General features: G+C 38.3%; 1 protein-coding gene across 2 annotated transcripts in view; it reads right to left on the bottom strand.

The window, feature by feature from the left end:
- Positions 1-15,297, bottom strand: part of LOC122112579 (protein argonaute-3) — a 75,417-nt gene that overhangs the window by 19,589 nt on the left and 40,531 nt on the right. For both annotated transcript variants that reach the window (XM_042685435.1, XM_042685442.1), the window contains 7 exons: positions 14,725-14,859; positions 9,169-9,256; positions 8,896-9,043; positions 7,863-7,982; positions 4,474-4,596; positions 3,811-3,944; positions 853-1,037 (listed from right to left, as the gene is read on the bottom strand). In XM_042685435.1, the coding sequence (XP_042541369.1) occupies positions 853-1,037; positions 3,811-3,944; positions 4,474-4,596; positions 7,863-7,982; positions 8,896-9,043; positions 9,169-9,256; positions 14,725-14,859 (933 nt within the window). The remainder of the gene's footprint in view (positions 1-852; positions 1,038-3,810; positions 3,945-4,473; positions 4,597-7,862; positions 7,983-8,895; positions 9,044-9,168; positions 9,257-14,724; positions 14,860-15,297) is intronic.

The raw sequence follows: 15,297 nt of genomic DNA, 5'->3' as shown, positions 1-15,297 counted from the left end.
AGCGCTCTACCACTGAGCCATCTTCCCAGCTCCTCAACACCATTTTTATTAAATAACTTTTCTCAAATCACTGTCTTCTGATGTCTGTTTTAGCTATTAAAACTCTTTTTTGGGCTGGGAAGGTGGCTCAGTGGTAGAGCGCTTGCCTTGAGCTGAAGAGCTGAGGGACAGCACCCAGACACAGAGTTCAGGCCCCATGACCAGACCCCCCCCCCCCCCCAAAAAAAAAAAAAACCCACACAAAAAACCCTCTTTTTTAAGGATCTTTTCCTCTCTCTCTTTTGTGATTCTGGGGCTTGAATTTCTTTTTGCTTTTCTTTTTTGTCGATCATGGGCCTTGAACTTTGGGCCTGGGTGCTGCCCCTCAGCTTTTTAGCTCAAGGCTAGCACTCTACCAGTTGAGCCACAGTGCCACTTCTGGTTTTCTGGTGGTTAACTTGTGATAAGTGTCTCAGGGCCTTTCCTGCCCGGGTTGTCTTTGAGCCGTGATCCTCAGATCACAGCCTCCTGAGGAGCTAGGATTACAGGCATTAGCCACCAGTGCCCGGCTGGGGTTTGAATTTCTAAGGGTCTTCTTTGAACTATTTATCTTACAGGTTTATCTAAAAGTAATAATATATGATTTGAAATAGTACAGCATAAAATGTGTATTAGTATTTGAAAGCTTTAGGATTTGAAATCCTAAGGTAAATATGCCAAAATGTAATATATACACATACATATATACATGGACGCACATATTTATTTACAGTGCTGGAAACTGAATCCAGAGCCCTTGAACATGCTAGGCAAATACAATAACACTGAGCTATACACCCATCCCTGAAAAATGCTGTTTTAAGACACGCTTACCATATACTGGTGTCTTCCCTGGCAGAATGACAATAATGAGCTGCAGCCCTGAGTAGGTGTTCTTGAGATGCCGGAACATGGGCTCCACACTGTCTGCTCCCTGTGCGTATTTGCAGAAACAAGGCTGACCTTGGATGGGCATCCCTGCATCCTTGGAAATTTTACGCAGCTGGTCCGTGAAACCCCTACAAGGAGAAACCACTAAAACTACTACATGAAAACATAAGGATAACACTGGAAGACAGGGGGATAGGTAAATATTTTCTGATTAAAGATTCAATTGCCCAGGATATAAGGGCAAGGATTGACTAATGGGATTACATAAAATAAAAAGCTTCTAAATATCAAAGGAAAAATGACCAGACTCGAGGGACAACCCAAACAGTAAGAGAAAATACTTGCCAAATATTCAACAGAGAAAAGTTTAATACCCTAAATACACAAAGAACTAAAAAAAAAAAAAAAAATTAAAACGTCAAAAGAATGAATAAGGCACTGAGAAGGTGGCTCGGTGGTAGTGCGCTTGCCTTGCATGCATGAGGCCCTGGGTTCCATTCCTCAGCACCACATAAGCAGAAAAAGCCGGAAGTGGCGCTGTGGCTCAAGTGGTAGAGTGCTAGCCTTGCATGCATGAGGCCCTGGTTTGATTCCTCAGTACCACATAATTATGCAGAAAAAGCCGGAAGTGGTGCTGTGGCTCACGTTGGTAGAGCGCTAGCCTTGAGCTGAAAAACTGAAGAACTGAAGGACAGAGCCCAGGCCCAGAGTTCAGGCCCCACGACTGATAAAAAAAAAAAAGAAAAAAAAAAGAATAAATAATCCAATTAATAAATGGGCAAATGAACTGGACAGTTGTCAAAAGAAAAAGTACTAGGGGCTGGGAAGGTGGCTCGGTGGTAGAGCACTTGCCTTGCATGCATGAGGCCCTGGGTTGGATTCCTCAGCACCACATAAGCAAAAAGAAAAAAGCCGGAAGTGGCACTGTGGCTCAAGTGGTAGAGCACTAGCCTTGAGCTGAAGAGCTGAGGGACAGTGCCCAGGCCCAGAGTTCAGGCCCCACGACCGGACCCCCCCCCAAAAAAAAAAAAAAAAGAAGAAAAAAAGAAAAAGTACTAATGGCTAATGAATACATTCATCAGTGAAGTTCTAATCTCACTCCAGTCAGAATGGCAATCATAAAAACAAACAACAAATGCTAGTAAGGACGTTGGAGAAAGGAATTCTCACACAACCCAAACTAGTATAACTACTATGGAAATTAGTATGGAGTTTAAAAAAAATACCCTAACGAAGTGGGGCACTGGTGGCTAGGCAAATCCTAGCTACTTAGGAGGCTGAGATCTGAGGATCATGGTTCAAAGACAGCCCGGGCAGGAAAGGCCATGAGATTTATCTATAATTAACTACCAGAAAACCGGAAGTAGCACTGTGGCTCAAGTGGTAAAGTGCTACCTTGAGCTGAAGAACTGAGGGGCAGCGTCCAGGCACAGAGTTCAAGGCCCACGACTGACAAAACAAAAAAAAAAAACCTCTAAAGATAGACCTACCAAATGACCCTGCAATGCCACTTTCAGGTATATGTCCAAGGGAGTATAAGCCAACATTCAAGAGGGAGACCTGCACACTCATGATTATTGAAGCACTATTCACAGGAGCCAGGCTCCTGTGGAATCAGCCTCGGTTCCCATCAACTGGTAATAAAGTAATAAAGTTGGACCTCCTGGCACTTGTCTGTCATCCCAGTTGTAAGAAGCATAAACAAAAGTATCACACAGTCCAAGCTGGCCTGGGAAAAATCATGAGACTCTATTTAAAAATTAATGAAAGCAATGAGGGTTGCTCAAGAGGTAGAGAGTGCTTGCTCTAAGTTAAATCTTTAGTACCATTAAAAAAGAAAAATGGCAATGTTGCTATATACTACAAAGCTATACTACAAAGCTAGTTGCTCAAATTGTCCAGAAACATGAATCAAAAAATTTTTTTTAGAGGTACTAGAAGTTAACCCAGAATTACTCAGCTATATTCTGAACAATTTAAAAGCCTTTTTATTTTATTGTCTGTTGCAGGGGTAGCCTGGGTGCTGCCCCTGAACTCTTTTGCCCAAGGATAGTGCTCTATCACTTTGAGTCACAGCTCCACCTGTAGTTTTTGGGTAGTTAATTGGTGATAAGACTCTCAAGGGGCTTTTTTTATTTTTGGGGGGCGGTCATGGGGTTTGAACTCTGGGCCCAAAAGCTGTCCCTCAGCTCTTCAGCTCAAGGTGAGTGCTCTTCCACTTGAGCCACAGCACCACTTCCGGTTTTCTGAGTGGTTTATTGTAGATAAGAGTCCCACTGGCCTTTCCTGCTGGCTTTGAACCGCAATCCTCAGATCTCAGCCTCCTGAGTAGCTAGGATTACAGGCGGTGTGAGCCACTGATCCTTAGCTAATATTTTTATTTTTGAGACAGGGTCTTGCTAAGTTATCTGGGTGGCCTTGAACTTCTGGCTTCAGCCTTTCAAGTAGCTGGGATTATAGGTGTCCACCAATTTGCCTAGCTGGATGAAGATGCATTTCAAAAGGTTCAGTGAGGGGGGAGCATTGGAGGAGGGGCAGGGGGAGGCTGGAAAGGGATGTGAAGGGGAAACAAAGGAGGAGGCTACAATGCTTGATAGGAAATGTACTCATTATCTTGCCCATGTAATTGTAACCTCTCTGTACAGTATGTTCACAATTAAAAAAAAATTAGAACACACACACACACAAAAAGGTTCAGTGATTAATATATTCCGTGTTGAGGCAGTATCTGTTAAAATATAATAAGTAATTTAATATCTAAATACAGAGCTAGGGTAGATCTCAGTGACAGAGTACTTGCCTATGGTATAGTCACAGCACTGGATTCATCTCCAGTGCCACTAAAGAACAAAAATATAAACACAAAAAATGTTCTCAAACCAAAGCAATGGCATAACTTACTTCAATATTTCTTCTCTACACTGCCTCTGGGTGGCAAAACAAGCTATAGCCCACATTTTGATTTCCACTCCTGTGTGGAATTGTTTTCCTCGCATGTCCCATACTCCATGGCTTGGTGTTGCTACTGTTCGATTCTGTGGGAGAGAGGGGAATAACATGGAAAAAAAGAGGAAAAACTTAACATGTTTATTTCAGTGAGCTGAAAATAAGTATTTCAGATTGCTAAACTGATATATTTGATACTCTACATGGAAGTGACGGAATCAATTTTATACTTTTATCATTAAAACCCCAAAATTCTATTAAACTAAAAACAAAGACACCTTGTAACAAGCTATATTGTTAGAACAACCAAAAAAAAGTCTAGCCAGGCACTGGTGGCTCATGCCTGTAATCCTAGCTGGGACCTGAGATCTGAGGATTGTAGTTCAAAGCCAGCCCAGGCAGCAACATCTATGAGACTCTTATCTCCAATAAATTACCAAAAAAGCCAGTAGAAGAGATGTGGCTGAAGTGGTAGAGCTCAGGGACAATGCCAAGCCCCTAAGTTCAAGCCCCAGGAATGGCAGGAAAAAAAAGGTCTAAACTCAAGACTTACTTAGGATGCCCTTGTCCTATAATCAGTGAACTACAGGTGCAGAAGTAAACATCAAAAGTCTTTACCCGTCCTCCATACTGGAGCATTGGAGCTGGAAGTACTCGTCCAGTTACATGTGCCATTTCATCCCGAACTTTAAATTGGAATTCTTGAACAAATGGGTCTGTTTCATAATTTGCACTCCGAACCTAACAACAGAAAAGTTTGCTGTTATTCTCAAAATTCCCCCAGATCTCATACTTTACTTTAGTACCTCTTTCTTTTTTTCACTATGTCAACTGTATATTTTATAATAGTTCTAATCAATGGTGCCCAAATAATAGAGCAGAGAATATTAGCCTGAGGAATTATGCATCATGAATGGACTGGAGGAAGTGAATACCCTGCTATTTTATACAAAATTTAAATGTATGTGTTGGGTTGAAAAATAAAAAAAATCAACTATTTTTGATAGATGAAAATGGTATTTTAAAATGATTAAACATAACATGTTTTGAGAGAGAGAAATACCTCACCTAAAAAAGGTTAAGACCCTCTGACTGGGCGGGATGTAGATCAGTGGTAGAGTGCTTGTCTAGTATTCACAGGGCCCTGGGTTCAATCCCCAGTTCCACAGGGCAGGGGGGAAAAAAAAGAACCTTTAATTATGGAGAATCCAGACATTTACTACCAATTTTATGCAAACTTGATAGAAAACATTACAAGTCATTGACTTACAATTTATATAAAATGTACTCCAGTGTTTTCAGATAAATATTATCACATTGTAAATAAAATGATTATATTTCAGTGTTGGATCTTCCATGTTCATGTACTATGATAGCTGTTTTCAAAACACATTCACCTGCTCTCAGGGTAAAGGTCAAACAAGACAAAAAAGAGAAGGGTATTCAAAGCTGTGCACAGTTCATTAAAAACTGCATAATTTAAGCCGGGCGCTGGTGGCTCATGCCTGTAATCCTAGCTACTCAGGAGGCTGAGATCTGAGGATCGCGGTTCAAAGCCAGCCCGGGCAGGAGAGACCGTAAGACTCCTATCTCCAATAAACCACCAGAAAACTGGAAGTGGCGCTGTAGCTCAAGTGGTAGAGCACTCGCCTTGAGCTGAAGAGCTGAGGGACAGCGCCCAGGCCCAGAGTTCAAGCCCCACGGCCGACCAAAAAACAAACAAACAAACAAAAAAAACTGCATAATTTAAATATGTAAACAGGATTTTTTCCACAATAAGCAGGAAAAGCCTTTTCTAAATTAGGCAGTATTATCCTTTTTTCTCCTTCATCTGTTATGATGTCTTAGTGTAGCTTGATGGGAAGATTATAAAATGTAATAATTACCAAGACATGCTTGGCTTAAGTGTTTAACATTTTCACAGTTATCATATGCCATAAAAGTAGGACTTGAGCTGGGTACTGGTAGATCATACATGTAATCCCAGCCACACAGGGGAAAAAGAGATCAGGAAGATTGTGGTTTGAGGCCATCCCAGGCAAAAAGTTCACAAATCTTCATCTTAACAAATAGCTGTGTGCTGCGGTACATACCTGTCATCTCAGCTACAACAGAGGCTGACACTGGGAAGAAGACAATTCTAGGCCAGCCTGGGAAAAAGAGTTTGTAAAACTACCATCTCAAGAGAAAAAAGCTGGATGGGGTGGTACGTAACTATCATCCCAGCTATGGTGGGATGATATTAAATAGGATGAGTGTTGTCCAGGCCAGCTTGGGCAAAAAGCAAGACCCAGTCTCAAAAACAAGAGCAAAAAGAGCTGGAGGTGTGGCTCAAACAGTAAAGCACCTGCCTAGTAAGCACAAGACTTGGGAGTTCAAACCTAGTAATACCAAAACAAAAAAAAGTAGCTCTTATATAACCTGTATTTTACATAGGGCAAAACTAAAGCTTAGAAAAGTTAAATGATTTAGTAAAGCAAATGACTAGTGGAAAAACAAGATGTTTATTCAAACCTAGGGTAGCATACCTGGACTCAAAGTCTGTTTTTCTTTTTTGAAACAGGGTCTCCTTATGTAGCCCAGGTTTGTCTTAAACTAGAAATCCTTCTGCCTCAGCCCTACAAGTGCTGGGATTTACAGGCATGTATTGGCATGCTTGGCTCAGAGCCTATATTTTTTTCTTTACTTATGAGCACAGAAGCAGTTGTTATTCTGTAGATGCATATTATACTTTGAATAGGTCCAACCTCTATTATACTCCCTTAACTCTTCTCTCACTTCCTCCCTCCCCATAAAGCCAATTATTTTAAGCACTATAACTACCACTTTCCTAAATAGTTAAGCTGTAAAAATGAATTACAACTACTAGTCAAGAGTTATGGACACCATGCTACGTGTCTCCGTGATCCTGTCCTGTGTCCTGTCTCGTTGCCAATCATGGCATCCCAATTTAGCTCTCCCTTGGAGCTGAATTGGTTTGTTGGTATTGTTTTTGTTCTTTCTTTCTCTCTAGCCTGTTTCCTAACTGTGTTAAGGATTTGGAGGCTGCAGGCCTTTCTAACAATGGGCTGCCTGAAGCCTGCTAACTGTGTAATAAAAACTCCACTATTTCATATTCCAAAAAAGAGTTAGGGAGTTGTCTTTGTCTATTAAAGATCTTGGGACAGCTTTTACAACTTTATAGTACAATCAGAGAAATACTGAGAATAAGATATCAATAATGAAATATCAAGAATCATGATTGAACAGCATTTCCCTGATTATGTCATAACTTCCTTTCCTTCTTTCCAAAATGATAAGAAAAAAAGGTCTTTGTTTTTGTAATTGGCTTACAAAAATGAACAAGTCAGTTCTATAACACTTTTCCAATAATCTTTAAAACTGCTTCTGAAAGACTTTTTTTGGTGTATGCAACAGTCATAGTTCCACATTTCTTCCCTTTTCAGGAGGTCCTTTTATTTTTAAATTTGCTTATTAGTTTTATGTCTTTATTTTTCATATGGACAGATAGCACTGCATGATTTTATTTAGCATAATATGATGTTCTGATGTATATATATAAACTGTGAAATGTTAACTCATTTTATAAGGTGGTTCTGGTAATTTCTCTCCTCTCTTCCCCTTAGTGAAGTTGTCCTTCATTTCATTATTCAGACTGTCAGTCTGATACTAAGACAGGAATTTCAGACCAATCGCTAAGACTTCTAGTACTTCTAGTTACAATATCTTAACATCTTCTCCTCCTTCTTTTAGGTGGATTTTTCAATTAACTAAATTAAAACATTAGTTCTGGCAGAATCAGGTCCCTGAATCTAATGAAAATGTTTACGGTTAAATTAGAAGGACTTCTCATGACTTACTAAGGTTTACTTATACCTCTATTAAATATCACTATCCAACATCTCTTTTCATTTTGATCACCCATGAAATGCTAAAAGGTATTAGACGATAAAGACAGTAGCTCACCCTAATATGTTTAAATTAAATTTCTAGGGCTAAGTACTAACCAATCTGCTAATTTCTTCTTGCCTATCTGGTGCAGATCGTGCTGTTGCCTTGATCATAGTGGATGTCTGATTGTCAGTCAGCTTCTTGATACACCGCTGCCCAGCTACAATGTTACATACCTACACAGTAAAAAAAAAAAAAAGTTTCATGCTTCACATATATATCTTTTTGAGGTATATGTATGAGAACTATGCATGAAATAAAAAAATTAAACCTATTTCATCAAACCTCTCCTTTTTATGTTAAGTAAAAAAGCAAAGACAGCTGGGCGCCAGTGGCTCACGCCTGTGAATCCTAGCTACTCAGGAGGCTGAGATATGATGATCACGGTTCAAAACCTTGAGCTGTGGGCTGGGAAGGTGGCTCAGTGGTAGAGTGCTTGCCTTGCATGCATAAGGCCCTGGGTTTGATTCCTCAGCACCACATAAGCAAAAAGAAAAAAGCCGGAAGTGGCTCTGTGGCTCAAGTGGTAGAGTGCTAACCTTGAGCTGAAGAGCTCAGGGACAGTGCCTAGGCCCAAAAGTTCAAGCCCCCAACCAACAACAACAAAAAAAAAAAAAAGTGCGAGAAATAAAACTACTACCGTATGATTATAATTAGATAAAATGTACATGGGATGAAAAGACTGAAAGAAGTATATCAGAATGCTAACAGTGTTAGGATGATACAGGAACATCTTTTGTTTGCTTAAGGAAATTTAGAATGAATTAAATTTTGAATCATCTTAAAAATAGTTCAAGCTGGGCGCTGGTAGCTCATGCCTGTAATCCTACCTACTCAGGAGGCTGAGATTTGAGGATTGTGTTTCAAAGGCAGCTCAGCAGGAAAGTCTATGACAATCATCTCCACTTAACTCCCAGAAAACCATAAGTACTGTGGTGGCTCAAATGGTAGAATGCCTTGTAAAATAAAGCTGAGGGACACAATAAAGCTCAATCCCCATGATAAAAAAAAAATAAAGTTCAGATTACAGAATAAACCCTCAAAGTAGTGATGACCATGAAGAGATCCATAAGCACACAAATACATTACTTCTAGTGGCAGGTAGGTATGCTTCTGTTCCTGTCCCACTTGTAGACAAGGAAGGTGTGGGTACTTCAGCTGAAGAGTATACTTTTCTCTGAAATACTGTGCTACTGTTCTCTCCACGGTTTGGCCATTTTCTAACTGTAAAGGAAAACTGGGAAGAAAGGAAAGCAAACATGAACAACTCTTACATTACTATTGCCAACGAGACACACCCAACTCACGCCCTAGAGCAAGCTGCTTCACACCACTGCTCTGACAAACACCAGCTTTTCTTACGTTTGATGACTGGCAGGCCTTCTCGTTACATTACAAACACGGTATTTCCTCCTCATTGTTCCACAATGAGTCACTTCAACCTTCAGACCTGTTATCAATAAGAAAAATGGAGGTTACAGATTATATTTACAAGCCTGTTCATTACTATAAAAACTCAATTCTCGACAGAAAATCCATGACTTGGCAATATATTAACAAAGAATTTTAGATATAACATTGCCAATAATGCTTACAATCATGTTAGACTTAATTTCAAACCTGTCAAACCTATCAAGCTCCACTTATTAAAAAATGAAATCAGAAAATTAGCAAAGCCCAAAGATTGAGAAAATTCCTCTATTAATAAAAAATTCATTTTTAAAATCAATTCAGGTGTTTATGGTAGGAGAGGGAAAGAAGAGTAAAAGAGTTTTCGTAGTTCTCAAGATAGTTTATTCAAAGCATTTAAATAGTCCAGCCATTTCACTAACAATGGGAATTTCATAAAAATCAAGAAGGAGGGGCTAGGAAGGTGGCTCAGTGGTAGAGCACTTGCCTTGCAGGCATGAGGCCCTGGGTTCGATTCCTCAGCACCACATAAGCAGAAAAAAAAAGCCGGAAGTGGCGCTGTGGCTCAAGTGGTAGAGTGCTAGCCTTGAGCTGAAGAGCTGAGGGACAGCGCTCAGGCCCAGAGTTCAGGCCCCACGACCGGACCCCCCAAAAAAAAAAAAAAAATCAAGAAGGAAGCCCTTCAAACATTTATAAAACTGAAAGAAAAAATATTGGACCCTTCTAATGAAAGTGGGAGGAACTATTTTTAGGAAGTATAACACAGTGACACAGACTCTTTTTAAAGACTATTAAAAAAAAAATCAAAGAATTCAAAACCAAAACAATTCCTAAAGGAGGTGAACCCTAAATTCTTAGGAGTCACTGGCCCCTTTAAAAATCTGATGAAAGCAATAAATTTAAAAATGAACATACACATAATTTAGTACATAATTTTAAACATTCCTGGATCCCTGCACTCATGCACCTAAAGGGTTCAAGGATCCCCTGCCAACTCTGGAAAGTGAAGAAATGGGCTTTAAATCAGCTGCAATCAACCAATCTATCTATCTTCCTTCTTGCTTTCCTCCTTCTTTATTCCTCCTTTTTTTCTAGTTCTGGGACTTGAACTCAGGGCCTGGGCACTGTTCTTGAGCTCCTTCTGCCCAAGACTAGCACTCTACCAATTCAGCCACAGCGCCACTTCTGGCTTTTTCTGTTTATGTGGTACTGAGGAACCAAACCCAGGGCTTCATGCATGCTAGGCAAGCACTCTACCACTAAGCCACATTCCCAGCCCTTTATTCCGTCTCTTTAAATGTGTGCGTGGTGCTAGGTATTGAAACTAGGGCCTCATGTATGCTAAAAAGTGTTCTACTACTGAGTGATACTCCAGACCTTTTCACTTAAAGACAGAGTCTTGCAAAATTGCCTACTGTGCCTTTTTATTAAATTGTTACTATAAAGGTGATGTACAGAGGGGTTATAATTACTTAGGTCAAGAGTACATTTTTTTTTTTTTTGTCCAGTGCTGGGGCTTGAACTCAGGGCTTGGGCATTGCCCTTGAGCTTCTTTTGCTCAAGGCTAGCAGCACTTTACCACCTCAACCATAGCACTACTTCTGGCTTTTTGTTTATATGGTACTGAGGAATTGACCCCAGGGCTACATGAATGCTAGGCAAGCATTCTACCACTAAGCCACATCCCTAGCCCAAGAGTACATTTTTCTTTTTTCTTTTTCTTTGTTGGTCATAGGGCTTTAACTCTGGGTTTAGGTGCTGTCCCTGCACTCTTCAGCTCATGGTGAGTGCTCTACCGCTTGAGCCACAGCACCACTTCTGGTTTCCTGGTGGTTTATTGGAGATAAGAGTCTCCCGGACTTTCCTGCCTGGGCTGGCTTTGAACCATGATCTTCGGATCTCAGCCTCCTGAGTAGCTATGATTATAGGCATGCACCACTGGCGCCTGGCAAGAGTACATTTCTTTTTAGACAATGTCACCACTACTTCTGGTTTTTGAGTAGCTGGGACTACAGATATGGAGCAGGAAACCTGGCATACATAGCAGATAAAATTCTTTGGGATGAAAAAAAAATTTTTTTAAGTGAGGATTGAACTTTGAACTTTGTGTTTTCTTGGCAATTTTTCTTTGGTACTGTCAAAGACTATATTCTGAGATACTGTTCTCCATCTGTGCTAACATATTTCTATGTACATAAATGAAAAACTAAAAACTTTTATTTTTAAAATTTTTACTTTTTTTGAGGTATTGAGTATTGAGCCCATGCCTGGCTAATTTTACCGAATTTAAATAGTGAACACCTGGTTAGTGGCTGCCATATTGGCAGTGCAGCTTTGGACCTGGTAGAGAATGTCTCCTGGTCACAGAAATCATCTCCATTCCTAAAGTATGCCCTAGACTCCAAAGGGTAAAAAGTCAAGAAGGGATAGAGGATGAATTTTAGTTCACAGACAGGATTTGTGCTTACTACTCTCTGTATATAATTTCTTGTTATTATTAAGGTGTTGTTTCATTTCATAAGGCAGATAATGAGTACAATTCCTTTTGGACAAGAGTTACCTTTCCTTCAGTTTCCCCCCTTATACTTTTTATTCCTAGAGTGCAATGGTTCTCAACTAGGGAACAAACTGCCTGTCTAGAAATCATTTGGTAATGTCTGAAGATATTTTTTTCAGGTGGAGCTGGGAGGCGAGCCTGAGGCTTTGCAAACACTAGACAAGTGCGCTATCACTGAGCTACACTCCCAGCCCCTATGGAGACATTTTTTGCTGTTACAATTGGGCGGTGCTATTGGCAACTATTGTGTAGAGGCCAGGGATACTTCTAAATACCCCATAATACACAGAACAGCACCACCTCCCAACCCAACAAAGAATTATCCAGCCCACAATGTCAACAGAGCCAAGGCTCATAAGCCCTATCACAACTTAATTTTGTTATAATTTATTTTATCTAATTACTTTGTTGTACAAAATACAAACTCCACTCATAGTAACTGAACTTGTCTTACTAGATATCAATACAAATTAAGATGGTAAGTGAACAGTGTTCCTGTATGAGATTGATAAGGGTTTTTGTTGAAAATTATTTCTAATTGAAATCAGTAAGAAATTTTTTTAAGATGATAACTACTGCTATAAAACTAAAATTTTAGCTAGAGAATTGAATATGCCATTATATTGTAAAGGAGATTAGAAAATACATAGGAAGATCTTACAAGAAATAATAGTTATGAAATAAAGTAACATGCAAAAAATACCATGTCTTGGGTATAGACAGTGAAATGTATGTAATTTGAGCCAGTAGGCAACTGTTTTGTCTCTCTGAATTTAAAAAAATATTAATAAGGTTCTACACGCCTATAAAATATGCTTTTACCAAAAAGCAAATCCAATATGTAACTTTTATATTTTCTCTACTGTTTGTAAAAATACTTTCCTAATATTTCTAACTATATAACTTACTGGACAAAGAAGCCGCTCCAGAAATTATTATTAAAGATTTGGGTAAAAGTTCAACTGGAATAAAATGAATATACTAAAAACACATTTTTATAATAATTTATATTACTATCAATTATAATTCCACATGCAAGCTAAAAGTTAAATCCAAATAGCATAGAACACAAAATTTTATTCTTTTGAGTTACTGTGGCTAGAATATATATGATGTACTTTAAAGTTCTTTTTTACTTTTTTTTTTAAACCTTCTTGACTTCAAGTGGAGAAAAAAAAAATTTGGTTTGTCAATTAGATCCAATGCAAATTTTCAACCCCAAATCTAAGATCACAGGCTCCTCACAATTAGCCCCAAATCCAGAGGCTAACAAAGTCAAAATTATTTAAAAAATGGACTAGATAATTCTCTGCCCAGGTCCCTCCCCAAACCCTCCATCCAACCAAAAATGTTTTGGTTTTAATAAATATTTAACCTATAAACTTGGCTTTACCTTCACTATAACATCAACTTTATAATGCTTTCTAGTCATTTTTTCAGTCATTTCTTTGGGCCCCTGAGCAGTTGAAGTTAAGATCGAGTCCATGCTCTTCGGGCAGCAGGAGAGTCCTTGTTCTGTACATCTTGTATTTTCTGTGATAGAGTGGTGATATGAGTTGATTGCATAGTTACCGCAAGATAATGTAAGTGACTTCATGATATCAGAGGTGGTAACTAAGCAGCAACTCCACTATTAAACCATGGCACTTAGATGATCACATATATAATGGTAGGAAATGTACTAAGCTCCTGACAACACTAACTGTACAGTTAATACAGATTATCAAAGGACAATGGTACGGTTGCAAAACAGTTACAGCTAACAGTTTCCTATTTTGGCATTTAAATTACTTGAGATTGATGGATGTTTATTCTCAAAGTAGGAAGGATTTTTTTCTTTCAGTGTTTTATGACTGCCTCTTTCATGGTTACTGAATGGCAAAAAATGAATGATTTCTGGAGCAAACAAGATATAATTATTTTCTAACTGACTCAGGGGACTGACAGATATTTAATAAACAAAACTGAATGCTTCATTCAAATCACAAGCTGGAAATTTATCTCCAAGAAATGGGTAAAATCTAAAATAAAAAGCATCTCTGGCTACTTAAGAACTAACATTTAATAAAAGTAGAATTTATGCTATTCATTCTGATTGGAGAATATCAAATTTCTTTTCATCTCTAAATAATGTAATAATGCAGTGGAATCACATCTTGCATGAGGATGAGGTACTAAAATCATGAACAGGGCAAGAATTACACATAACACAAATTACTCTTTAACACTTCTTTAAATTGCTGATAAAGTACAGCATATACAGGCTTAGATATAAAACTGTGTATGTATATTAAATGTATTTAAAACTATAAAAGAGGAAATGTACATAAACTATAAATTTTAGAACACCATTAAAATTATTTCCTTTTTCCTTACTTTAAGGAGATTCTACAGAGATGAAGTTAAATGAACATCCAATGCAACACCACTGTACAAATTTAGCTACTAAGTAAGATCACTAGTCACCTCCAGAATGTACATTAAATAGCTGTTATAACTCCAGAATAACACAAGGAACATACTAGCCTCATATTCATAAATTTCCAAAGGAATATAATTTAAAATTTCACTATCATTTCAGAAAAATAAGTCATTGTATTAGAACGGCTTTAAAGAATGACTTCAGTTTTAAAATAACAAGATTTTTTAGGTAAGCTTACTACTTTTTAATAGCATTAAAGAAGACTTTTCTCATGAGACCTTCTTATCCCTGCAGTTAGTAAAAGAAAAATACAATTGCCTAGTATTGATACTATTTCCATTACTCAGTACGTCATTCAAACACTTCCTATGACATTATAACAATGAGTTTACTGTTATATTTTACAACTGATCTATATTTTTCTTGGTGACATTACATGAACACATTTTAATCCTAAAATTTTTCCAATAACAGGCTGTTATATCCATGCACATTGCAGTTATATTCTTCTAAATGCTAATGAATTCACCTTTTATCTCTTTGGTGAATTTTACCCGATGAGAATCAGTCAGAGGTCTTGGTTGCTCATCAATATTATGAATATCAAGAACTTCACACATGAACTGAATTACAGGTTGTGCTTTGTAGAAGGCAGTGGCAGAAACTAAGGGGGGAAAAATGATACAAATTAATATTTCAAACTTGCAGTGTCTCAATAATTAACTGTCTATAAATTTAAAATGATCCCTTAAGTTTACTTACACATATACAAATTTTTCCAAAATTAAGCAGCTTTGAGATTTGCCTAAGAGGCAAAAGAATAGAAAGACCAAATACCAATTGTTATAGCCTCTCAACCATCCGTTCTTTACCACAGCTACAGATAAGGGGTTTGAGGTATGACAAGACTTAGAGGGGACAAAGGAGTCCTGTAGAGAATAAGCTGGTGGGGGAATTGCTTTCTTAACAAGGCTTTCTATGCTACCTCACAATATTTAATCTACTCAACTGAGATTCTTCCCTATCTTCTAATGATCTGAAATGACAGTGGTATTAAGTTCTATTTAGTGGGAGTAATATTAAGGGTATGTCTTCTTAACGT

This window comes from Dipodomys spectabilis, unplaced genomic scaffold (assembly GCF_019054845.1).
Source record: "Dipodomys spectabilis isolate Male_0828 unplaced genomic scaffold, ASM1905484v1 ptg000002l, whole genome shotgun sequence".
Classification (NCBI taxonomy): domain Eukaryota; kingdom Metazoa; phylum Chordata; class Mammalia; order Rodentia; family Heteromyidae; genus Dipodomys; species Dipodomys spectabilis.
The sequence above is the reverse complement of the archived record's forward strand: the minus strand, read 5'-3'. Positions and strand labels throughout refer to the sequence as shown.